Source organism: Balaenoptera borealis (assembly GCF_965194805.1).
Source record: "Balaenoptera borealis genome assembly, chromosome: 12".
Taxonomy (NCBI): Eukaryota; Metazoa; Chordata; class Mammalia; order Artiodactyla; family Balaenopteridae; genus Balaenoptera; species Balaenoptera borealis.
This window is the reverse complement of record NC_138869.1, coordinates 37,066,280-37,093,099: the sequence shown is the minus strand read 5'-3', so window position 1 is coordinate 37,093,099 and position 26,820 is coordinate 37,066,280. Positions and strand designations below refer to the sequence as shown.

The 26,820-nt window shown below is 39.0% G+C and overlaps 1 protein-coding gene across 5 annotated transcripts in view; it reads right to left on the bottom strand.

Moving 5' to 3' along the window:
- ERC2 (ELKS/RAB6-interacting/CAST family member 2) overlaps nt 1–26,820 on the bottom strand; it is a 956,481-nt gene that overhangs the window by 577,077 nt on the left and 352,584 nt on the right. For all 5 annotated transcript variants that reach the window (XM_082346804.1, XM_082346808.1, XM_082346806.1 and 2 more), the window contains one exon: nt 13,636–13,803. In XM_082346804.1, coding sequence (XP_082202930.1) covers nt 13,636–13,803 — 168 coding nt within the window. The remainder of the gene's footprint in view (nt 1–13,635; nt 13,804–26,820) is intronic.

Below are 26,820 nucleotides of genomic sequence, written 5' to 3'. Positions count from 1 at the left end.
ATAAAGGCTATAGCATGGATGAATTTCAAATGCGTTATGCCACGTGAAAGAAGTCAGATGCAAAAGGCTATATGCTGTATACTTCTATTTCTGTGACATTCTGGAAAAGGCAAAACTATCAGCATGGGGAACAAACTGGTGGTTGCCAGGGATTGGGGGCTGAGAAGAAGGGCTGACTACAGAGAGGGCAGCACAAGGGAGGTTTTGAGGTGACACAAGTGTCCTGTATCATGAGTGTGAAGGTAGTTATACAACTCTATGCTTTTGTCAAAACCCACAGAACTGTAACACAAAGAGTGAATTTTACTGTATGTAAATTTAAAAATCAATTTTAAGTAATCCTTACAAAGTAATTCAGTTTTCTTTCCAAGCTCTTTGAAAGAGTTGATGGATCCAACATTTAAATTCTGATTTTTAATATAAAATAATAATTACCTGTGCAGTAGCAGTAATGGGCACCTTGTGCATTCAACAATACTCCTTTGAACACCTACTACTATGTTGAGAAGAACTGAGACGGAAAGTCAGCTCATCCTCATTCTAAAGATAGGGAAAATGAGGCAGAGAAATTGTAAGTAACTTGCCTAAGGTTAAAACGTCCTTAAGGTGAGATTCAAAGCCAGGCTTGACACAGTCCATGCTCTTAAAAAACTAATTTTGCTGATGCGTGCATATATGTATATGTGTGTAAAAAATTTTAAAAACAAAAATAGGGTCATATGGTGGTGAGGGTGTGAGAAAACAGGCATTCTCATTTTCCATACATACGTATTGTAGACAGTTTATTTCACTTAGCAAAATAATGTGAATCTTTCCATGTCATTAAATATTCTTCTATAATGTCATTTCTATTGGCTGAATTTCTATGTAGAAATATACCATCATTTATTTATTTACTCCTCCACTTTATAATATTTTCACTCTTCAGGTAAAATTTTTTTTAAATTAAAGAACCATGCTATGAACAAGGCTGTGACTAAATCTATGCCTACTTCCTTAATTTTTTCTTAGAATGAATTCCTAGGTGAAGAATCAGTAGATGAAGCAGCTTTGGTCTACTACCCCCATATTTGTCTTTCCCCCAGCTACCTGACACTTTATACCTGCCTCTATTTCTTTTCCAAGACCCCTCCCCTGCAAGCTCTAATGAAAAGTGTTGGTAACACAGAACGGCAGCAAAGAATCTTTGCCTCTACTCCTACCTTCCCATCTGGCCACCCTTGTCTATGCCTCCAGCTGGTTCACAAGTTCACAAACATTCATAACTTGGAGAAAGCCTCAGTGTATGTATGTGCTACCCTTTATAGCCTTTTATAAGTCAAAGTGCCACATGCAACCTAAAGAATTTAACTTCATATTTCAATACTAAAGAAATATTCCCACCCCAAGTCAATCAGTGCTATTCATTCGAGCATCCTATTTGCTTAGCTTTGCTTCATTCAGACTTTACTCACAAAAAAGCTACAGAATGCAACAGAAACTTGGGAAGAACTCATCCTTGGAAGCAAGTGACTTACTTTCCGTTGCACCAACAGGAACGTCTGAGGCAAATAGTAAATAAAGCCCCCAAAAGAAGTATACCTTGTTCAGCTCTATTAAATATTTGGAGTATATTTTTTTAAATTCTCAAACTTGCCATGAAGGTTGTTATATGTTAGAATTGCCTTTAGGCTATAATAACTTGTGATCTACCCCAGAGCTTAGCAAACTATAGCCCATGGGCCAAATCTGATCCACTGCCTGTTTTGTAAATAATGTTTTATTGGAACACAGCCATTCCTATTTGTTTACTCATCCTGAATATCACCAGAACTTTGGAGAGATTTGTTTATTCATGCCATTACATTTCAACTTTCCAACTAACACTTATTAAGCACCTACAAGGTGCCAAGCACTGTGCTTGTTACTAGGGATAAGAAGATGAGTAAGACCCAGTGGCTTCCTCGGCTGAGCTCAGGATTTAATGGGGAAACAAACACATAATATCATACTTCAAGAAATCTCAGTTATGCAACCTGAAGTAATACAACCTGAGAAGTGTAATAAAGGTTCATTGCTATGCATACATTTTGAAATCATGCAAATCCCCCTCAAATTATAAAAATTCATCAAAACTTCCATGGTTTCTAAACTGAGCAAAGGCACAGGAAACTGCTTTCATTACAGTTACAAGCGATACCACTTCAGTGAGCCAACACCCCCTATAAGTATCCTGTGAACTCCACTACTCTCCACTTGCCTCTGGATTTCTGTGAGAGGTTTATTACTACTGAACAGTTATATTAATATGCACTTGTATCAGTTTTCTATTGCTGTGCAACAAAATACCACTAATCCAGTGGCTTAAAATTACATCCATCTATCAGCTCACAATTCTGTAGGTCAGATTTCCAGCACAGTGTGGCTGGGGTCTCTATTCAGGGTATCCTGAGGATGAAATCGGGGTGTTGGTCAGAATGAATATTTGTCTGGAGGCTCTAGAGGGAAGAAAAACACTTCCAATCTTACTCTTGTTATTGGCAAAATTCAGTTTCCTGTGGTCATAGGACTGAGGTACTTGCTTCCTGGCTGTTGTCACTGGGAGTCACTTTCAGCTCCAGGGGTTGTCGCATTCCATGCCATGTGGTCCCCTCCATCTTCAAATCAACAGTGGAGAACTTCTCATGCAGCAAATCTCTCTCCTATTTTGAATCTGTGACTTCCCTGACTCTGACCTTAGAATCCAGGTTTAAAGGGCTCATATGATTAGGTCAAGCTTACCCAGATAATCTCTTTCTTAAAGTCATCTGTGCCATATAACATAATCTATGTTAAATCCATCATATTCACAGTCCTGGGCATTATTCAAGGAATATATACCGGAGAGGTGGGAAATCTTGGGGGCCATCTTAGAATTCTACCTACCATAGCACTTTTGTTAAAATTATAAATTACTTTTATAAACTAATTATATTATCCAAGGGCCGAGTACATGTTGGTGCTATTTTTTTCTTTTTTTTAGATAAATTGATCAGATTTTTTTTTAATTAATTAATTTATTTATTTTTGGCTGCCTTGGGTCTTCGTCGCTGCGTGCGGACTTTCTCTAGTTGCAGCGAGCAGGGGCTACTCTTCGTTGCGGTATGTGGGCTTCTCATAGCAGTGGCTTCTCTTGTTGCGGATCACGAGCTCTAGGCACACAGGCTTCAGTAGTTGTGGCGTGTGGGCTCAGTAGTTGTGGCGCGCAGGCTTAGTAGCTGTGGCTTGCGGAGTCTAGAGAGCAGGCTCAGTAGTTGTGGTGCACGGGCTTAGTTGCTCCGCGGCATGTGGGATCTTCCCAGACCAGGGCTCAAACCCGTGTCCCCTGCATTGGCAAGTGGATTCTTAACCACTGCGCCACCAGGGAAGTCCCCATGTCGCTGCTATTGCTGGTTCTCATAAACCAGCAATCTTAAAAGGATGTAAGTGTGATATAATGCTATGCTGAAGACCCCAAACTGCCATATACCCTGTGCCATTAGTTTAGAATTCAACTTCTGGGAAAACAGTCTGTTTAAAGCAGTTATATCTTTTAGTTTGCAAAAGGTATAGTATAATCAAGTAAGGATAAAGGGGAAAAAAATGGCAACAAGACTGCAATATCAGAACAATATTAAGGTGCCCCTTTCCCACAATAACTGTGGAGTTATGTGCCCCAAGAATGCATCACTTCTAATTTACATTTAGCCTTATGGGAAACTTAAGACACATATTATAAAAGTTTTGAATTATGGACTTCTCTGTACAATATAACATGATAAATGCTAATATAGATATGTGTAAACTCTTCACAGCAAGGTAGAATCCACTGTCAAACACAGGATAAGTAAAAAAGACAGACAGAAAATGTTCCTTCCCACATACCTAAGGTTGATTTAAATTAAATGGCTTGGGGAGTATGTGGGAAGAAAAATGGAACCATCTCCAGACTGAAATCTGTAAAAGCTCAAACACCTCTAATTCCATACCACAAAACAACAACAGCTGGCAGCTGAGACTGACAAATGTGTCAAGATGCCTGTACCCATTAGGGTAGCAGCCACAGTCAGGGCACTCTGGGCATTTTTATTTTAAATCTTCAGGGGTTTTGCAGGTAATTACAAACAAACTTTTTAAAAATCCATCATGCTGAAATTGAGTACAGAATATAAGGTCTTAACCCAGAAGCAAATATTTATTTAAAAGAGAATTTGCCTCCCCTGGCTCAGGATCAGCTCTCTCATTGAATAAGAATCAGTTCTCAGTACGATCTGGCCCTGAACTGCATTTTGAAATAACACAGATAATCACTATTGCCACTAGCAAGTCATAAGGGATTGGAAGAGAACGTTCATAATATGGAAGTCAAAATGACTCTCAAAGCTAATTATAAAATATATTTGATTTCTAGAAGACATAAAGAATAGAAAAACTTCTCTGAAATTTGTTTCCTAAATGGGGCAGGGGAGTGTGGTCCATCTATATTAAATTACTTCTAATTCCACCAAATGCACTGTGCTGCCTCTTCCAGCCAAACCTTTGCAAATACTATTTTTGCCACTTTGACTGGACAACACTTCCTACTCCCTCAGATCCCGGTTTAGTCATCAACTTTTCCAGAAGTCCTCCTTGACCATCCTATTCCCCACAATAGGTGAGGTGGCCCTCCTACATGCACCATGTACCTGGCTGGCATAGCACATATCACACTTTGCCCTGCAATTGCCTGTTCAGTGTTCTTTTCCATGAGTGTGAGCTCCCAAAGGACAGAAACTATACCTTCTCCAATAGCCTCTGTGTCCCCCAGTGCCTGCAGAGCATCCAGACCATTACAGATGCTGAATATGTATTGCTGGATGACTGAATGGTAGGAAGGAAGGGAAGGCAAACTGGCCAGAATAGGGCAATGATGCCCCAGGCCTCAGCTATTACAGGGGAATGGAGAGAAGAAAAAGGAAAAGTGTATCAGAGCCCAGGCTCTGTCACTAATTAGTTCTTTGACCCTAAACAAGTAACTTCATCTCTGAGAACCTCTGTGTCCCGAGTGGGGAAATAAAAAGGTTGGACTAGGAGGGTTCATCAAGTCTCTTCCAGATTTATGTTCTCTCATATCTTTCTGTCTTCCGGACTGCCCATGCTTTATCAGCATACCCATTTTAACATGTCTTTTAAAGTCAAATAATATTCAGTTGGGTTCAATAGAGTGAGGGGGTAGAAAGATGCAGCTAATTGAGTACAGTGCCTATAGATGCTGACTGAATGCATGAATAAATGAGCAGTCTTCCTAAATCTCTTTAATTGCTCCATCAGAAGGTAAATTTTTTAGCTTTGGTTCTTTTGATAATAAAATGTCATTTCATCAGTGTCATCTCTAAGAGAAAGGCAACCTCAACTCCCTTAGGAAAAAAGCAATTACACAATGGAGGAGGCTGGTGAATTCATTGCTTATCAAAGAAGCTAAGGCTTACCAAGGAAGCCACAATCTCTACTCAAGAGACACAAAGTGACCTTTGAAATACCACTTCATTGGGGCAAAATGATCAGTAGGATCAACTGGTTAAAATCAAGCTGTTTCTTCCCTAGGCCATTGCTAACATTGGGCAAATAATTCCAGATAAGAGTAGCATCCATGAATGCTTGATTGTTTGTCCTGTGGAATTTAATTTGCCCTAGGACCCTTGACATCAACCACATGCCATAATAAAGACACAATGTATTAAATGATGCCAGAGTAAAGATGCTTTTGCTTAGACCCAATGACATACTGCTACCTTACAAACATAGAATACACGCAGAGAATTTATTATACTATAATAAGTTAGCTTTTTCCAATATTTTCTACTGAAGAAGGCAGTTTCAAAAGAAAACGGGCAAATCACAAACGCTAACCTAGACAATACATTTTTTAGTTGCAAATATTTAAGCAACGTAGGTTAACCTGCGATCAGTCAACATGAACAAATGATGTTACCTTATCCCAAATGACTAGACAAAATATATGAAAAATGCATTAAATGTGACTATAGAAATCGTATTTTCAGCCCAAATGGCTGCTAAAATAAAGTGCATTTTTTGTCAGAAAAAAAAAATTAGTCTTAAAGGTATTTTCCAGATGACTGAAATGCTGGCATTTAGCTAAAAAATTTAAACTGGGTGATAACTGATAGGTGACTCATCTCTATTCTGTCTAAATCAGATGTTTTATTTCTATCATATATTCCCTATACTGAAGTTTGACCACCACCCCTCTCCAAGTTAGTTGATTTGATCAGTATGGTCAGATCAGTTTTAATAATTCTAAAAATTTTAATACTTCAAGAGTGCTATATACATACTCTTTATAGATTAATTAATATATGTGAAAATTATAAAAGAGAAAGTAATATTAATAGTTCAATCATACACACACCCACCCACCCACCCAAGATGTTTACCTCTGTAAACTGCCTATAATCATGCCAGAAAAAAGGTGTAGCTAAAAATGTTACAGAGAAATGTCTGTTACACTAAGTAAAAATCACTTTAAGGAATACTATCTCAAGGCAGGGAGCAGAGAGATCCAAGATGAGAAGGGTGGTCCATACACAGGAAGAAAAGGACCCCAATAGACCAGGGTTAGGTCTGGATAGTAATTTGTTTCGGCAGAGGCCAAGGGGCTGTCTCTTGTGCATTGGAGGATGTTTAGCAGCACCCCTGGACTCTACCCACCAGACGCCTGCAGCAGTCCTCCAGCTGTGGCAACCAAAACTACCTCCAGACATTGCCAACTGTTCCTCGGGAGGTTGGGGCTTGTAAAGCGTACCCCAGTTGAGAACCACTGCCTGAGACTCAAAGCCACCTCGGTTGTGGCTCCACCCCTGAGTGCCAGCCCAGTTCTTGGCTTCAGATGTAGAGTGAGCTTGACTACATGGAGGTCTGACCTTGGGTGAACAGCTCCCTGCAAAATGGAATGGCTTCCCAGACCACTTCCTCTCGGACTAAGGGAGGAGTCTACTGAATCATGAGTTCATCTGCCACTAGTCCAGGAAAGATGCTCAGATGTCTCAGATCATCTTCTGAGGTCTCAGTCCTTAAAGCCAACAACCAAAACAAAGTGAAACTACTAAGAGAGCAAAAATGGTGCAATCCTTTGAAAAGGAAGCTGCAAAACAGTCCAATGGCTTAGAATGGTACGTGAAGAATCTCATGGAGGAAAATATAAACATAAACTGAAGGTCACCACAATCTTTCTTTTTTCTAAATACAGACTAACATAAACTTTTAAAAATCCAGATCTGTTGTCGTACTTTTTAATTTAACTGTTTTCCTATTTTTCATCACATTATTTAGTAGCTGCATCTCTGCCAGTTTGGTATTAAAAACAGGCATCCTTGTGTATCGATCTCAGGTAAATTGCTCAGACTATAGTTTAGCTAATCCCTAAAAGTTAATGATCCCACTTGTCTCATGAGGGAAGCAGAACCATAAATAGAAAAACACCAGAATAGTGTGGTGGTTAAGAATAGCTCTATCACCTCCCTGCCATGGAACTCTGGGCAAGTCACTCTCTAAACCACAGTCTCCCATTTTAAAAATAGCGATTATGATTGTACCTACATGCCGTTAGGTTTGTTATAAGGACCCAACCTAAGAATGCAAAGCCCTTAGCACAGTGTCTGGTATATAGTAAGGATTCAATCAATTGTAGATTATCCTTTTGTTATAAAAATTATCATTTGCATGGTCATAATTGGAAATTACCATGGATAATCAGCAATTTCATTGTATCACTCTCATAAAATGCCATGACTCTAACAATCCAGTAAGTTAGAAGTGAGAACTGGAGGAAGAAGCATTCTCTTTGGGGAACAAAACAGTATTTTCTATAAATGCCACACTTTCTTTTTATTAAAAGGGAAAACTAAAGAAGAGTGGCTAAGCTCCCTTACTCAAGGTTTCATCCATTTTTACCTTCCCAGGGTAATGGAACAGAGGCTGGAGGTGTTAGATGCAGGTGCAGCAATAATCATTTCCTTATCTGTGCTTTATTACTCATAGGATGGTTCCATCTTGCAGCCTACACAGAACACACTGTTCTGGGAACAACAAGTGGGTCTGACATTTCACTGGGGCAAATGACTCTTCTCACAGCAAACAATATTCTTGGGCCAGGAGTGGATCTCAAAGTGATTTCTCTTCTCCCAAGTTCTCATTCATTCAGAATTTACTGACATAATTTATTCATCAAATGCATACTGACTGAGGACCATCACCTGCCAAGAATTTTGCAAGGAGCTGGAGGTATCTTGATAATGATGACAGCTGGGGCACTCAAGGAGCTTAGCCCTGGAAGGAAGCCAACATTCATTAACGGGGTGCATAACTTCAAAGTGAGCCAAGAAATGGTTATCTAAGAGTGTAAAACCTCTCCCAGCCTGCAGTGTCAGCAAAGACTTCCTTAAGTGACACAAGAACTGAGTGGAAAGCTCAGATGTAAAGCTTGGAACCACATTTCCCAGATTCCTTTTAGGTAGGGTCTGGTTAGATCCTGCTAATAAGAGGCATTTGTGTGAACTCTGGAGCTCTGTCCCAGGACTCTGAATCTTGACCAACAGCATGATGTAAGGGTGTGGGGCGGGGGAGCGGGAGAGGGGTGAGGGCAGCCATCAGCAGAGAAGACACTTGACCAGACACTCCGGGTTACAAGGTCAGGGCACTGTCTGCTTTCTCTTGGTCTCCTAGAGCTGTCCTGGTTCTTGATCATCCCTAATCTGGTTCTACCAGCCAGATACTGGAGCTCTGGATATTCCTGCAGTAAATTTCCTTTTGCTTAAGGTAGCCAGAATTAGCTTCTGCTCTTTACATCCATCATGTGGTTTGTTTCTGGTAACATGCCACATTATACAAGCCTACCTTCCCAACCAGACTGTCAGCTTCTTGAGGACTGGAGAATGTCTTATTTCTCTTTAAACCTCCAGGGCCTACAGTAGTGACTGACTGACACGTAGGAAATACTAGTAAATGCAAAATGAATATGATTTTTCACATGTTTAAAAAATTAGGAGGTTTGCCAATAATAAATATAAAAGTCCAACTGGATGTTTAACACTGAGAAAGAGCTCAATTGAGTCAAAAAGTCCTCCATACCTTACGTCAATTTTACACTCACGTGGAAATCTCTACGTTCCCTAGCCATCTTCTCAAATTTAACTTTTTAATATAAACTTCATGAAGCAATCCAGTATGCTAATAACCACACTCCTGTAGCATTCTTTCCTCTATTGTCATTCAGAATTTTCACCATCATACCTCCAAATGGGTAGAATAAAACTGCTAAAGGGGCAGGTCCATATATACCATTCCCAGGAGCCAACTACACTCCCCTGTCCCTGCCCTTTCCAACCCACGGGGCAATCTATGAAGCTCAGTAGGCAGCTAGTGAACTTGGCGTACAGAGAAATCACCATCTGTTTCTCTACCCCTAATAAATAAAGTACCTCTGCTCTATAAATTCACATTGCTTGTGGGACTGAGACCTAGAATGAAAATGGAGATAGAATTTTTGTCCAATTTAATGGCTTTAAAAAAAATTTCTTGGGTAGTAAGTTTATGCTGCAAGAATCTATGAGCTACATAACAGTCTGAATTTGATCTGGTTCAAATAATGCTACCATGTTCTAAAATCCTAGGCATTATACACTTTCCAAATGTACAATGTCATCAAGGTTTTATGACATTTACTACAAAAACTCAATAGTCAGGTAGCACTTCATCAGTGGAAGCTTGAATTCAGGTATGGGAACAGAATGCTACGGCTGTAGCATGAAAACTGTGCTGCTTCTCTGACTTCAGTATCATAGTCACACAGGGATAATCCACTATACAATCTTCATACATGCACCTTTTTGACCCCTACTAAAAGAATTCCATTTCTTGGAATTATGGAGTAGAGCCAGAAACATGGTAGTAGGACCAAATCCATTCTCGATGACTTTTGTTCTCCTACACAAGTTTGATCAGAGATATTATGCCACCTGGGATTCTCTGTTTATTCAATTTCACTTCCTTCCTCAAGTAACAAAATGCTTAGAGCATTATGCCCGTGTCTGCTGCCCAGACATGTGACCTGTGCACATGGCTTATGGAGTACACAAGACTTCTGAGACCCAAGGCTCTGAAGGCAAAGCTGACAGATATGAGGTGCAAGCCTAGCTTGGCCAGGTTAAACATGGCTAGGGAAGGAGCATACCCAGTTCCGCTGGCATCAAAATACAGTGCTGGTTGCCAAAGAGTCTACAAGAAAGAAATATTAAGTAACACTGCACCTCTGACATTGACATGAGTTTATTATTCTTCCATGCCAACACACCCTAGTCCAAAGCTTATGCTGTCCCAGTCCAGGCCTGCCCTAAAACAGCCAATTATGCTGAATGTGGTCAAAACTCTAAGGAGTCCCCAGTCCCAAAGACAGTGTTTCATTAGCCCGTCAGCTTCTGTATTATTTCCACATTCTGAAGTAGTAGTTTCTGAATTGTGTGCATCACTTCTTTAGGAATTATTTCTCTTTCACACTGCAGGTATAATAGCACTCCTGCCCTATCACTATGTTGCCAGTGGTTTTATATCCTCCGCCAAATGTATTGGTAAACACTCAGTGAAAAAAAAAAAACTTGAAGCTAAACAACCTCTCCAAATATACATGAAATATTCGCAAATCCATTATCAGCGTGGCTTAAATAAGTGGGATCGTGATCCTGTTGCTCAAAGGAGCCATAATACACAACTGGCTTTGTTCTAGAATTCCCAAACTGATTCCCAAACCTTTGAATCTGGCTGTGAGGGAAAGTTTAAAATTTTGCAAAATACTCACATCAGCAAAAGTGGTCAACTGTCACTTCTGCATTGAAAGGACTTCCCAGGGACTTCCCTGGTGGCGCAGTGGATAAGACTCTGCTCTTCCAATGCAGGGGGGCCTGGGTTTAATCCCTGGTCAAGGAACTAGATCCCACATGCATGCTGCAACTAAGAGTTCGCATGCCACAACTAAGGAGCTCATGTGTCGCAATTAAGGAGCCCTGAAGCCACAATTAAGGAGCCTGCCTGCTGCAACTAAGACCTGGAGCAACCAAATAAATAAATAAATATTTTTTTTAAAAAAGAAAAAAGATAAAAAGAAAGTGCCGTCCCAAAATCTTTACTGAGAAAATTGTTGCCATTTATTCCTCAAGAATGAAGGAGCTTAGACTGGATAAACAAAAAGGTCCTACTGTATAGTACAATCTCCTGGGATAAACCATAATGGAAAAGAATATTTAAAAAAAGAATGTCTCTATGTGTATAACTGAGTAACTTTGCTGTACAGCAGAGATTGGCACACCACTGTAAATCAACTATACTTCAATTAAAAAAAAAAAAGAAAGAACGAGAGAGCTTAGTCTCAACTCCTGGTTGTGCAATTGTGATGTTCTTACTTGATTTGCTCTTGCACCTGGTGTCATCATAAACTTGAGGGCCAAAGGAAAAGGAGGCTTATTCTCTTAATTTGCAATAATCATTTTATTCTATACTCCCAAAGACATAAACTTGTATCTAGGTTGTTTGACCTTGGGTAAGCCTACCATAAGCCTCAGCATCGCTGGGGTTAATAACTGTGCTTGCCTCACAGGGTTATATGGTCAAAAGTAAGTAAATAGTGTACGTAATAACCATAGCAGAGTATCTAGCATACAGTGTTCAACATAAGTTAAGTTCAATAAATGCCAGCTTTTGGTATCATTTGCTGGTGGTGATTCTAAATGAAAAGTCTTCTTTTGAATCCTTAGTATATGCTCCAAGAACTGCCACTGTAACTATTTCTCTGTTAGTCCCACCTGCCCTAGACAGTCCTTTGATTCAAAGGGTCCTCAGTCATCTCTTCCCAGCCCTCTTCTAATCACCTGTATCAATTAGCTGGAGCTGTAATGGTGACCAGGGCCTTGTCTGTAAAATCTTAACAGAAATGAATTAATAATATGATCTGGGCTTCCCTGGTGGCGCAGTGGTTGAGAATCTGCCTGCCAGTGCAGGGGATACGGGTTCGAGCCCTGGTCTGGGAAGATCCCACATGCCGCGGAGCGGCTGGGCCCGTGGGCCATAACTGCTGAGCCTGCGCGTCTGGAGCCTGTGCTCCGCAACAAGAGAGGCCGCGACAGTGAGAGGCCCGCGCACCGCGATGAGGAGTAGCCCCCGCTTGCTGCAACTAGAGAAAGCCCTCGCACAGAAACTAAGACCCAACACAGCAAAAATAAATTAAATAAATAAATAAATAAATAAATTTACTTAAAAAAAAAATAATAATAATATGATCTATCAGACCACCAATACCCTGTGAGGATGGAAGCCACTGAGGATGGGGACACGGCTTCATGGGCGTGCAACCTGTGTAGGGTCACAGGGCCCCATACTCAGAAGAGCCCCATGCTTGGTTTAATGCTTTGCTTTACCATCCTGAAATTCTCAATAAAGTCTGAGCAAGGGGTCCCACGTTTTCATTTTCCACTGGGCCCTACAAATTAGGTACCTGGTTGTGACTGGAGAGGTTTGGTCAGAGTGTGATAAGAATTATATTATGTTTTAAAAGAATTACTCCAGCTTGTGTTAAGAACAGCCTGTAGTAAAGGTAAGAGTTGAAGCAGGAAAAACAGGTAGGATGCTGTCAATATAAACAAGGTGAGAGGTGATGGTGGCAAATGACACCAAGAGGAGGGCCGGTTAGATTCCATTCGCCTGCAGCTGCAGCACTGGTGCCCGGCAACATGCCTGTCTACGGCAGTGTCCTGGCCAGCCAGCTCGTGCTTCCCCCCACTGGTTCCTGCCCAGTTTCCATGCTGCCTGCTTGTTAATCTGAGACCCCTGTGTTTCCCAACAGCTTCTTTTTACGAAAAGAGCAGGTGTTGGTTTCTCTTTTTGCCTACACTTTTCCTTAGGGAAGGCAAGGGACCCTATGGTCCCACCAAAATTGTACACAGTAGCAAATAAGAATTCTTAAAAAAAAAAAATCTGGGTGCTGTCCCCAAATCTCATTCCCCTACAGTGGAGAAAATGAACTGCTGAAAGAAGGAAAGAAAGAAGAGCCCTAACCAGGTCAAGCATCTTCTCGGTTAAGTCACTGTATTAGAACTTATTATACATTCTCTCACTGATTCCAATTAAGTAATGGGTGTAAACATTACCCCTCCTGCACTAAAATCTGTATGGGTTTGACAGGATAAGAGCTACTAAAGTTTATGTAAATACAAAATGCATCTAAAATACCTTTAAGACCCACAAAACACACTGCTCAATTCTCAGTAAGGAAAAAGGAAAAATTAACTATAAATTTTAGTTTTATATCTAAATTTGTACAATTATCTCTATGTTTAAGATGGTAAATGAAAAAAAAAAAAATCATCACTATTTAGTTTCCAGGTAATCAAATAGAAAATTCAACAGGTCATGCTAAAAATGACATAGTACAACCATCAGTAAGTTAAATACCAGTAAATTTAAAGTTTATACTCCCTAATCTAAGATTCTTCCAACAATAATTTCTTCTTTTCCACGTGCTCAAAAGTTTCTCTGAAATGACAAAACATGGATGATATCAATTCTCAACATGAAGGGCTTATGTCAGCTACTCACCTTCTTCTGAAGAACATTGATTTTCCTTTCCTTCACTTCTAACATATCCTTCATGTCTCGAATCTCTCCAGCCAGTGTCCCCTTCTCTTCTGTGAGGTCCTGCAGCTGTTTTGTTTTTTTATTGAGAAAAGATTCTTTCTCTTCTAGTCGTAATCTCAGTGCATCTACCTGAAATCAGGAAAAAGAAAAAGGGTTGTAGTTTTACAGAGAGGTCATCAGTAACCATCAGTCCTGCCCTGGGAGGAGCGTGGGGCAGCAGTATACCTTCTGAGCAGTGTGATCAAACACTGCTCATGGGCACTTCCATGTGTTTTAAAGCCTACCTCTACCTTAAAGTCCTGTTGCATGTGTACCCGAACAGTGATACATTTTTTAAAATATAAGGTTTATATGAAATAAGATATTATAAAATAGTAGTATGTCTCATGTTGTAAAACCAAAGGTTGGGAAACAAAGCACACTAATTCTCTGTGTCTTTGAGAGCCCAGGGAGGGTACAACATGTCTCATGCAGCATCCTCCAGGGATGCTCATGTTCTCCTCAGAGAATACAATGAGCCACGCCACGGATATCTGGGAGAACAAGACTGACACGTTGAGAAACACTCCTAAATTAGAAAAAGACGTGTTGCCAAGAGGAAGTAAATGCTGCTAGAAGAAAATGCTGTGGAAATGACACTCATTCTCCAGCTTATGAAAGACTGCTTTCCAGGGGCTTCCCTGGTGGCGCAGTGGTTGAGAATCTGCCTGCCAATGCAGGGGACACGGGTTCGAGCCCTGGTCTGGGAAGATCCCACATGCCGCGGAGCAACTGGGCCCGTGAACCACAACTACTGAGCCTGAGCGTCTGGAGCCTGTGCTCCGCAACAAGAGAGGCCGCGATAGTGAGAGGCCCGCGCACCACGATGAAGAGTGGCCCCCACTCGCCGCAACTGGAGAAAGCCCTCACACAGAAACAAAGACTCAACACAGCCAAAAATAAAAGTAATAAATAAATAATAAATAAAAAATTTAAAAAAAAAGACTGCTTTCCAAATACTAAAGAAAAAAAAAAAAAAAGACACAGCATACAATAAAATTCCTATTTCTACCTTAGCTCAAAACTTAGATTATCACAATTTCTGCTTTTCAAGTGTCGGTAATAAAATGAGGAAACATAACTTTTATTTTTTAAATGTTAACATTCCAAAAACCATGCGCAAAAAAAGTTTACATGGGTGATGTGGGGCGTGGGGGTGATGGAAGACTTTAATCCTCACCTTCCGTACCAAGAATTGGACAGATAGAAGCTACATCAACATTCAGGAAGTAATGATGCAAGCATGTTATTCAGAGATATCAAAATAACCAGGCATAAAGAGTTTAAACGTGTGGTCTTGAGGAAAAAGAATGGGACAGGGGTGAGCTGGGGGCTGCTGCATCTCATAGCAATTCTTGTTGAACATTTTGCTCATTACACTATCAGCGTAATGAGCTGATAGTAAAATTTGGATGAAAGGGGAAAAAAACAAAAGTTTTTTTAAAAGGATGCAAGAATACTGTAATACGCCAAAATAAATAGATATGTAAATACTATGTCAAAGGCAACTTGGAACAACGGAAAGAGGACACTTCGGTTTAGGCCAGGTTCTGCTTCCATCTTCTACCTGTGAGGATCAGGACAAGTAACTCTCACTTCCCCACACCCAGGCTTCCAGCCTCAGTTTCTTCATTCATAAAACAAAGTGGTAAGAACAGACTGTCTCTAAGTGCCTGACATTTTATGATTTTAAAGACAGAAATCAGTCATAGGCAGAATACATCGGGGAAGGATGATGATATTAGAGATAAAGTTATCCGAGTAGAATCTCCTTTTCTTACCCCCTTCCAAGAAAGGGGTGCCAAAGTTGTGTTTTTAAAGGTCAAAGGTGATGGGGAGGTTGGTGAGGAGTTTTTCTAGTTTCTGTCCCAGAGAGGAGGATGATGCTGGGAGGTCCCAGCAAGGGAAGAAGTGATGACAAGTGCTTGAAGCCCAGTTGGCCGAATGACCCAGACTGCACTATGAGAGAGGATGGACATTCTGTGCTTGCAGAGGGTGTGAACTGCAGATTCTTCAGACATCTGATAGCTGTGCGTCTTCTTACATAATGGCCATAGAGGTCTGGGGCGGGTGGGTGAAGGGGATACTCATGTCCTGGGGATCTCCCCTTTTCTAAGTGAAAATTCACGCCAGTTGCACTAAAGCTTAAACATCCCAGATTCTCAAGTGGCTTATCTTTGTTTAAAGTTATCTTCATCTACCAACCTGGAGTAACATCAATATTCCTCTTCGGGCTTTCCTCTTATCTGGTGGAAAAAATATGACTTTTAGTTTATACATAAAGGATGGCATTTAGTGGGTTCCTTGGAAACTGGTGGAACATGCTGAGCACTCTAGATTACAGCAGTGGTTAGAAGGGGTGACATAGTCAATTGTAGAGATTTGCACACAGGCTGACCAGGATTCAGTGTATATGTGAGAAAAAACTGTGGTCCCATTAGCCCCACATTCTACCTATCAAAGATGAATGGTCTATATCTGGACCGAAGGAAACACCCAATATCCAAAACCATGATATAAATAAATCACAATATGGGAGGTACTGAGTGGTGCTAGAGAGAGTTTAGGAAAAGAGACTCTCTATTGATGAATAATAAGCTTAACATTTGTAGTGCCTTCTGGCTATGTGTGATCTATCAGTGTCCTGCCCCATCTTACTGAGCCCAGAAGAGATAAACAGCAACCTCAGCCATAAGACTATTTCTCCAGGAATAAAATGGAGAGCAAAGATGGTCGTGATCAACACACTACTCACAACACCCAAACTCTACATGGCAGGAGGGAGTCTGTGCCAGCTAAGGTCTTCTTTTTGGGAATTTATTTTCCATGTGCCTGACAGCATGTTCTTAGCTTCAAAGGAATTTGAATTGTGCCCTTCAGCCACCTTCACTCTATCTTTACAGCTTTGCACAGTCTCCTAGAATCAAGAAATGAAGCTTAAGGGTCTTTTCTTTAAGACAAAACTTTGACCTGAACTGTATCCAATTCTCAACCAACATTAGCCCAGTTTGTAGTAAGCAAGCATGACATCATTTCTAAAGTCAAATTTTAACTTCCAGATGGTGCAAAACCACAAGCAGGCACACAGACCTTCTGATGCACAGAAGTTTAAATACAAGGAAGATCAGGCCAGAAAGAACATAGTCTATTAAAAATTAGAATATGTAGTTCCAAACTGAGTATCAATGAGTAGGATTAAAGTTCCCCTCGCTAATACTCGAACCTCACTCGACAGTGTACATCATTTTTAAAAGAATCAGAAAAGCCCTGAAGTGTAGATTATATTCCAACATCAGGTATAGACATAAAAGTTAAAATGTTTGGGAATATGAAATACCTTTCTCTGCCTCGTCACTCAACACCAAATAATTTTAAGGGCCCTTGACTCTCTCTCAAACTTTGGCAGTTGACTCAATAATAAAACTTGGCAAAGCAAAGAGCACCATCATTTCCCAGAAAAAAAAAAGAAAATTAGAACTGTATGATACAGTCAGTGCACAAAGATCCATAGGTTGAATTTCCAATTTTTACATATGACTTAAACACATGGGAACTAGTCACCTAATGTTAAAACTAAGACAATCTTTTCATTTTAGGAGAATTACTCATTGCCTTCTGATCCAGTTGTGTGTGTATTTGTGTGTATATGTGGGTGCATGTGTGTGTATATTTAAAAGCATATAACGTATGAAAATTTAACCTTTTACCTGGCAGTATAAAACATGAAACATTTGTTATCACTTCTGTTCCAGGTAATAACTTGAAAGAAAAGGACCATGGCAATGAAATTGTCAAAAATTGCCAAAATCAGAGTTAAACATTCTTAATCTTCATTGTCATCACCCAGGAATTATAACCAGTTCCAATGGTGAGGTATGTTTCTAGAAGTTCTATATATAAGCCTCCTGACCTTTCTCCCATAAGGTCACATAGGGCCTTCAGAAACGGTTACAATATTGTGACAAAACACGAAGTGCTACCTGATGTGCCATAAATAATTTTTAAAAATCAAATGGTTCATTTCAATCTTAAAATGACTACAGCAACACTTGAGAAAAAAAAAAAAAACACTTGAGAGAGAAAAAGGGGTCATTGAAAATTTTCACAGATTGAATACTACTTACTTGACAACACTTCAGGCATTGAATAAACATGCTATCACAAAGAACAAGTTTAAAAGGAAATGAAACTGGAACATACACAAAAGCTCCCAATATAGTTTTATTTCACATTCAAAGTGTCGTTTGTTTGTTTTTCCGAATAGTAGACTTGGGTTAAGGGTATATTTGAATTTGATTCAACTTGCAATCATTCAAATGGGGAGACAGTTTCAAAGTTGGAAGTATGCATAAAGTACATAGCTTCCAAAGACACAAACACTAAAAATAACCTAAAATCTAAAAGTTGCTGTGGTAGAAACCACTACTTCTCACTCACATCCAATTCTCCTTTCCTTCCTGAACACAGGAAAAATTTCCCTTCCCAGCCCCCTTGTGGGAAGATGAGGCCATGTGTTTTATTCATGAAATGTAAGCAGAAGCGACATACATCATTTCCTGTCTATGCCATCCCCACACTCCTTCCCTTCCTCAGAGATCTTAAAGCCAACATTTTCCAGATGGTGGAGCTAGATGATGGCAGAACCTCCATAAACCTGGATCCTCAAGTGACCAAGAGAAGCAGGATCACCCCGAACCTCCTGCCCCCCAATCCCCAACATGGGTTGGACGTAACAGTATGATGTGTTAAACTGCTCATCAATAATTACAATAATTTCCCCTGGTTTTACGAAAAAGTGTGCGCCTTAAAGCTAGAAAGGTCTGTCTTAGAGATTACCATAAACCTAAATGAAATTGGGCCATTGTACTTCCCTCTACTCCTTCCATGTGTGTTAAGACCTCAAAATCTACTTTCCCCTACCCTTTCACTCCGATTCCAAAGAAGGGGGGGAAATGTCAGAGGGCCAAGGCCAGAGCTGAAAGGAAGAAGTAGCAGAACCCTAGGGAGTGAACACAGAGGTTAAAGATCAAGACCTTGGGGAGAAAAGAAAGAGAGATCGAAGAGGAAGAGTCTCCTTAAGCACGTTGGTTTGCACTTCAGTTTGTATCAATATCAACAAGTGGCTCAAGTAGACAACTCTGTTTTGCAAAGTCTCTGCATTGCAAATATATGTGTTCAAGCAACTCATGGCAATGGCCAAGGACTTACCCACAGGCCTTCCAAATGTCGGGAACAAAACTAAGGTGTTATGAGCAAAATGTGGATAATAAGAGTACCTCTTTCACCAAAATGTGGATAATAAGAGTACCTCTTTCACCAAGTTATGTTAAAGATTAAATTAAATAACACATATAATGCACTTAGCACAGTGCCTGGCACCTAGAAGCACTCAATAAATTTTTGCTATTGTTATTATATTTTATTATTCTGCTTTCCACAGTCTCTAACCCAATGATTTATATACTGTAGGAATGCAATAAAGGTTGCTAATCAACAACCCTCAGGAAAAGTGAAGAACCAGCAAGTAAGGTTTTGTGCTCTAACATGTACCAGAGTGTTATAAATGACAGACAATAGAGATTACCATAAACCTGGTAATCTGTCATTTACTTTAAAATATTTCAGCATACACAGTATGATATATGTGTCTATGTGGAGGTGGTGCCTGGGTGGGTGGGTGGATGGGTATATTTCCCAAATGCAAAAAAATTCTCCAGGGGTACTTAATTAGCCTATGAAAGATTTCAGTTAAAAGCTGAGATGCCAGAGTCAACTACCAAAAGTGCCTCAATATTCTTTATATTTGATGAGTACCTGAAATTTGGTCAATTAACATAATTGATGTGAGGCGTGATTTTTCCTTGGTGAAATGGGCGGTGCTCGAGATGTGTGGATTGGCTAGAAATGTTGCACAGACACTTCCACCCTTCCAGAAACAAGACTGAAGACAGTGTGTCCAATGAAAATATGATGCAGGCCACATATGTAATTTTTCATTTTTTAGTAGCCAAGTTTAAAAAGTAAAAAGAAACAGGTAAAATTAATTTTAATAATATATTTAATTTAACCCTATATCAAAACCCTAATTTTGATAACACTATATCAAAAATATTACTCTTTTAACATGTAATCAATATTTAAAAATTAATAATATATTTTACATTTTTTGTATTGTCTTCAAAATTCAGCATTTATTTTACACTTTTAGCATATCTCAATTAGAACTAGCCACATTTCAGGTGCTCAATAGTCCCATATGGCTCATGGCTACCATATTGGACCATGCAGGTCTATGATTCTAATAAGCCCCAAAGTTTCAACCCTTAGATTTTGATCTCCCCACATATAGACACTTCCGGAAGGATTTTGGACCAACAGCTAACATGGTTGGCTGAGCCTTGCCACAGGAAATAGTGTCACACTGACCTCTCATGAACCTTTTATGATCTCAAAAGGACAGAGAGCTGGAATTTCAAGGAGCCCTCAGAGAGGTTGTATGACTGATACAACTGGAGGCAGGGTCATGGGCAGGAGTCCTATAGCCTTCCCTTCTTTCACCATCAGAGGCTACTGATCTCTACCAAAGAGAACCACCTAATTGGCTTGGTGATTTAGTTAGCATGATCCTTCTGGAGTCTTGCTGAAAAGAAAAATTCAGAATAATCATTGCTTTTTAAAAGCTCTTTCATACAAATCTCTAATTATAGCAAAAGTTGCCTTTCAGAAAAAAAATGACCTTCAGCAACTGCACCATTAAAAACTAACTTACAGATGAGGGTGTGTCTATCTCTTTCCCTATACTTAGGTTATGTCTTTCTACTCTTTGACTTCTGCAGCTATTTTGATTTCATATTTCTCTTCTCTGTAGGTGCTCTTTTTATCTCCAATAACTAGAATTATTTATTCATTCATTCAACAAATACGAAGACTTGATTTTGTGCCAGGCACTGTCCTAGTTTAGAGATACAGTCTTTTAACAAGACTGTCAGGTCATGACTTACTGAACCATATATTTGTGAAGTTGGAGGTGAGGTAGAGCAAATAAGTATTACGTAAATATTATCAGTAAACATGACTTTTAGGGTAAGAGGAAAGTAATACAAATATAAAATCTAAGAACATATGTAAAAGCCTTGTAAAAAAAAACTGGATGAAAAAAGGCTAATATGTGGATATCTGTGTTTATTGGTGAAAATATATATTGTGTGTTTGGGTACATACAAAATAATAAAATTCATGATTTAGCAAATGTCTATCAGCTATTATAAATTAGACTTGGACTGACACTTTGATATTCATTAAAATGGTTTATTTAACTGACGGCTACTCTTTACTATCCCATCTTAGAACACTAAATGGTCTTTATTGATTTGTTTTTGCTTTGTTTCATTTTGGCTGTGCCACACGGCTTGTGGGATCTTTGTTCCCCGACCAGGAATTGAACTCGTGCCCTCAGCAGTGAAAGCTTGGAGTCCTAACCACTGGACCGCCAGGGAATTCCCTAAATGGTCTTTATTGATCTTTAAATAAGTTGTGCTTTATACACGCTCCTCTGCTTTCAAGATAAATTTATTAAAATCCAAAATTAAGTCGTTAAAAAAGAGCCTTGTAATACTAGTAAGGATGAACACATGGTATGTATTCTTTTTTAAAATATTATTTTCTAGTTTTGTCCATTAAAAAAGCTTAGAAAAAAGCGACCATCTCAGTAACAATGATCACCCACCCCAAATACTGTCTCTTAAAACCATTTCTAACTAAAACAAATCAGTTTCACTGTAGAAATGATTGATTTTAGGTCTGTGGCAAGAAACTGTACACAGTAAGTATAGAATACCTTGTTGAACCAGAAAGCAAGGAATTGTGAAAAAACAATAGTCTTTTTGTTGGGCAAGGATGGGACAATTTGATGCTACTGTATGAACAGACATTGCGGGGGTGGGGGTGGGGGGTATGGAGGCCAGGGACAGGCAGTCAACCAGAGGAGAGACACTGGCTGCCACAACTAGGATGGAGGTGGTGGAGAAGGGGAATGTGGCTGTGTTTGAGATATATTTTGAGAAACAATCAGGAGGCAGCTGGGAGAACTGCGGGTTTGCAATTATGGGCAGGGGGGAAGGAAGGAAGGAATCAAAGGTTACTCCTGGGTTACTGGCTGGAATAGACAGTGGAATTATTGCCTGTTATGGGAAAGACTAGGGAGAATCAGACTTGAGGTAGGAAATCAAGAGTTCAGGATTAGGTACATGTAGCTTGAGATGCTAGGAAACATTAAAAAGGTAAATGGCTATATGAATTGGAAGCTCCTGAGACAACAGAACCTGGACTAGAGTCTAACCCACTTGTGGGCGAGCAGTCCTGTAATTATATCAACATTCCTCCAGAAGACTAATGAGGACATCTTCTGCATATTTACAGATTTACTTCCACATAGATGCGTTTACTCCCACTGAGATCAAGTCAACAAAAACTTGTGAGGAGAGGACATCTACACAACTGAAAACTGAGAGAAATCCCTTTCCTAAAAGGGTCCCTGGTTTTCAGTCTTAGTTAAAAGGTCTCCCTACCCGTCACAGTCATGAGTAACAAGAGATTTGATCTTATCAATTACACCCTTAAGCTCTTCAAGATGACCAGTTAATGTCAATCATGTATTTACCCTCCTGTTGATCAATGGAGTGATACTGACTGGGGAAAAAAAGACTAGATAATCCCAATTCCGTGTGCTGGCTTTCATCTAGCAACCCAAAACTTAAACATTTGACCAAGGAAAAACAATCTATACTATATTTTAAGATATTTAAATAGCACAAAGAGTAACAATAATGGCTGTATTATACATTGCTTCATAGTTTACAATATACTTTTCTCTTAAATTATAAGTCTGTTCTTTCATACAATTTCAATCCAAAAAATAAAATTCAGGTATATTCAGTATTGCATAAACACATGCTGTGCTTATAAAAGTTAAGTTACAATCACCAACTTGTTAACACAGTTAAAATTTTCAGGTTGTAAAGATGCATTTTGTCTTACCTACCCGTCAAAAAATTATACCCAACTCCCACATGCCACCTACTTGAAGAAAACACTACTGGGTTAAGAATGCTTTGTATCACCTACATGGAAGGATTCATATCATATGTGGGTTAATAATCCAGCCAACTTTATAAAGCCTGTTTTCATACTTAAGTTTTTGGCTACTTCTTACACTAAAATTAGGTGGTTTTAAGTGACTAGTCCAAAGTTCAAAATTTAATGTTTAGTTCAGTTCCAGCAAATTTCTGAAAACACATGGGAATTGTAACTCATGTGTTAATACTTAAAGTTTTTGTTAATAAAACTTCCAACACTAACCTTACCTCATTGAACTTACCTCACTGGTTTTTATGCTCACTATAAAACTATAGCTGTCATAATATTTTTGAATTACTACAAAAGGAAGTAAGCCATTCCAAAGTCAATGTTATTTTGCAACATGATGATAGTTATAAATTCAAAATACTTAAAACCAATTTGCAAAGCTATCAATCTTAGTACCTCCTAGCATTTGAAAAGCCCGTCTTCAAAACATTTAGTATTACCAAAAAAAACAAGTTTAAGAAAACACCATGTATCATTCATATTGCACTTTCCCTTCAAGTAAGCACATTAAGTTTAAACATGAAAATTTTTAAATATTGGTCCTACTTAGATATGCCGTCAACTTTCTAAACTATCACTGAAGCCCAAAGAACTTAAATCACTGATAATTTAGTACCAAGATTAAGTAATAATTTTGTGATCTCAAGGTCAGTTATTTTCAATAAATTCAAACAAGTAACCTCCATCCAGGTATGCGTGACATGTTTGTAACTGACTAACAAATTAGAAACCACAGTCCTTTTATTTAAAAGAGAATTAAACCCATATTTTGAAGTCATGTCTCTCAAATCAGGGCCCATACTCCTGGAGGATGGGGACCTATGTTCAAGGATCCATGAGTTTGCTATAAGACATATTTTATGTTATATTTTCTTTTTAATGATTATCTCAAAAGTTAAAGTGAACTTATTCTGGATCATGTAAATAACTCCTTATAATCAAGGATTGTTAAACGATCTCAATACCTGCCTTTGTATTTGCACTTAAGATTCTTTGGGAATGAAATGGAGAAAGCATAGAAGAAATATATCTTATTTCTCTGATATATTCCCTCCTCCAAATCTTGGCCACGGGACATCACGGTGAACATGCAAACAAGGGGTTTATCAGCACTACAGAAACAGCAATCAGTGAGGAAACTAGATTAATACACAGCACACCACCATGCAGACTTCTGAGCTAGCATCTGAGCCATAGCAGTGGGCACCATATTCATATCAGGTATAAATTTACATCCAGCAAATACAATTCTTCTCCATATAAAGTTAATATCATTCATTTAAATTTTACAGGCCTTGACATTGTATTTTAATTTAGTGTGTAATTTTGATTTGGTTTCATAGTTCTGTAAGAGTTATAAGCATACCTAGTCTTATCTTTGTACCTAATTAAGTAATGTAAGTAATAATTATTACATAAAACAATACTGGGTGTCTATAATGTTCTTTTTTTCTTTTAAAAGGAATTTCTTCCCAAGTGTGAGACATACTGCTCTAAAGTAAACAGTATTTGTTCTTTGAAACCCTCCTGGGTGTTGTGCAAAAATTAATTGGGGGAGTGGAGGTTCGTTCTATGATCAAGTCAACTTGGGAAACACAGCTAGCTCTCCTGATTTATGGTAGACATTATCATACTAAAGGTTCTGAAGTCCCATAGCCGAGACCTTACTTACTTTTCCCAAATCAATTTAACCACAGAACCCGTATTTTTCTAAGAACACAACGATACCCTTCAGAAAATTTTATGAAAGATTGTTCTCGAGTATCTTTTAGCAATCAAATTTTTAAGGCATGGCATAGATATGAAACGTTTGAGTCTGGTGAAATGGGGACACACCACTGGATTAGATTCAGAAGGCCTTGGCTCAGAGTCAATAGATACATGTGAGACGTCCTCTGTGGCTAGCAGTTTGTTAGGTGATGAACCAGGGTGTCTCATGCATTCCTCAGGGCCATCTAGGAGGTAGGTATTGTTAACAAGTTAAGACATTGAAGCTCAGAGGGCATTCAGGGCTAATGTGGTAGACTGTGTTAAAGCCCTATCTTCTAGTTCAAGATCCACTCCAGCCTACATCCCAAGTTCATTTCTGGCTCTGCCAAAACCTGAGGGTGAGACCTTCAAGAAAGTCACTTGCTTCTTAGGGACTCATCTACCTCCTCTATAAACCAACAAAACTTTGCTCAATAACCTCTAAGGTCATCACCTACTCCAAACTTTCATGATGTCAGGAGATGAGTGATCCAGACACTAAAACATATTTTAAAGCTTTGATAGTTAAAACAGTCTGGTATTGATACAGGAAGAAAAAGACAGAGGAAATCCGAAATAGATTCACATACTTAGAGAAATTTAGTATATGATAATAGTAGCACTAGATTCGTAGAAAAAAATAGATTATTCAATTAATAATGGCTAAACTCTGACTACCCATTCAGAAAAATAATAATAAAGGTAAATCCTTACCTAATTCCTCATGACAAAAACAAATTCCTAATGAAAAGTCATCAGTGAGAAAATCCTGCAAAATGCAACCTATAGGTATACACCATTCCATCTACATATTCTTATGATGTTTCAACATGAGCCCAATATTTACTACAGAAATAGTTTTCATAGGTTTGCTTTTCAAAATAGTGAAAACACTTTTTCTATCCTAAGATATTCAGACAGGTCTTTTACACACACAGATAGCTGAAGGAAAGGAAGGTTCACTACTGAAGTTCCACTGTAACACACCCCACTAGGGTGTGTGCTGAATTTAGGAACACATTCGCTTTTAAGCCAAGTTGAGGCTTCACATCATTGACTTTTAGGTAGAGCATAAATGATTGTGAAATGGGTGGTACCACCAAACCCTGTGCAAATTTACCTTGGCCAGAGTAAGCAATTGTTTCTCTGCTGGGACTTGTTATAGACTCTTCCAACTTGGAAGCATTTTGTTACTAAGGAACATGGAGCTGGAAATAAACTGAGTTCCAGGAGTGAAGACGATCGCTATAAAAACCAATTAAACCAGAAGCAAAACCCGCCACGATGTTTTAAAAATTAAAACCATGCTACATACATTCTTTGGTCATTTTTTTCCCCTAAAGGGAAACAAACAACCATCTCTTTCTGGGTTCACCATCATTGCTCCTGAAAAGAATCTACCGTGATCACAGCACTATTATGGCAGGGAACATTTTGGTATGTAAATTTTCGTGTGTATGTGTGTGAATTTACCATGTGTGCAATGAGTCAATAATATTCTACTGTATTCTTCTTCCAGCAGTGGTTTCTTTGTTTAGAGTTCTACAATTTTATGACAGAAATCACAAGTGAGCTGCTCAAAGAGTAACAATTGGTGACTGGGAGTTCCCACCATTTTCAACATCTGTAAAATGAGGAAATTGAACTTACTGTTCCAGTTCCAACTCTGACATTCTGTGATTTTATGATTCTATTTTGTTAGTTCATATTCTACAACACTGGAATGCATCAAACCACCCACAAACTAAGGGACTATTATTTCTGAGCAGCCTGATATCCTATAGGCAAACCTGGTCACTGGGCATTTACCCATTTAAACAGTATTTTCATTGCAACATAAGGAAGGGGGAAAGACAGCACTTTGCATCACTTTTAGTCTTGCAAACAGAAGTGTCTTGGATAGAAAATAACTAAAAATCATAGCCCTACCTTTCACAATTACCAATTACAGAGAGAGGAGAGAAATGTGCTGACAGCATCCTATCTAGCTGAAACACAAGAAATGCCCAGAAATGAGAGCAGTAATCTAAAAGGAAGTACTGTCTGAGCCAGAGGGGGGAAAATATGTCTAGAAACTACAACCTTCTGATGATGGGGAAACCAAATGCACCAAGTGAGCTTGCCACTTCACTGCATTTCAAATACAACCTAATTTACACAAAAGACGAGGAAGGATGTTGTCAGGACAAACATACTGCCAGATTCACATATATC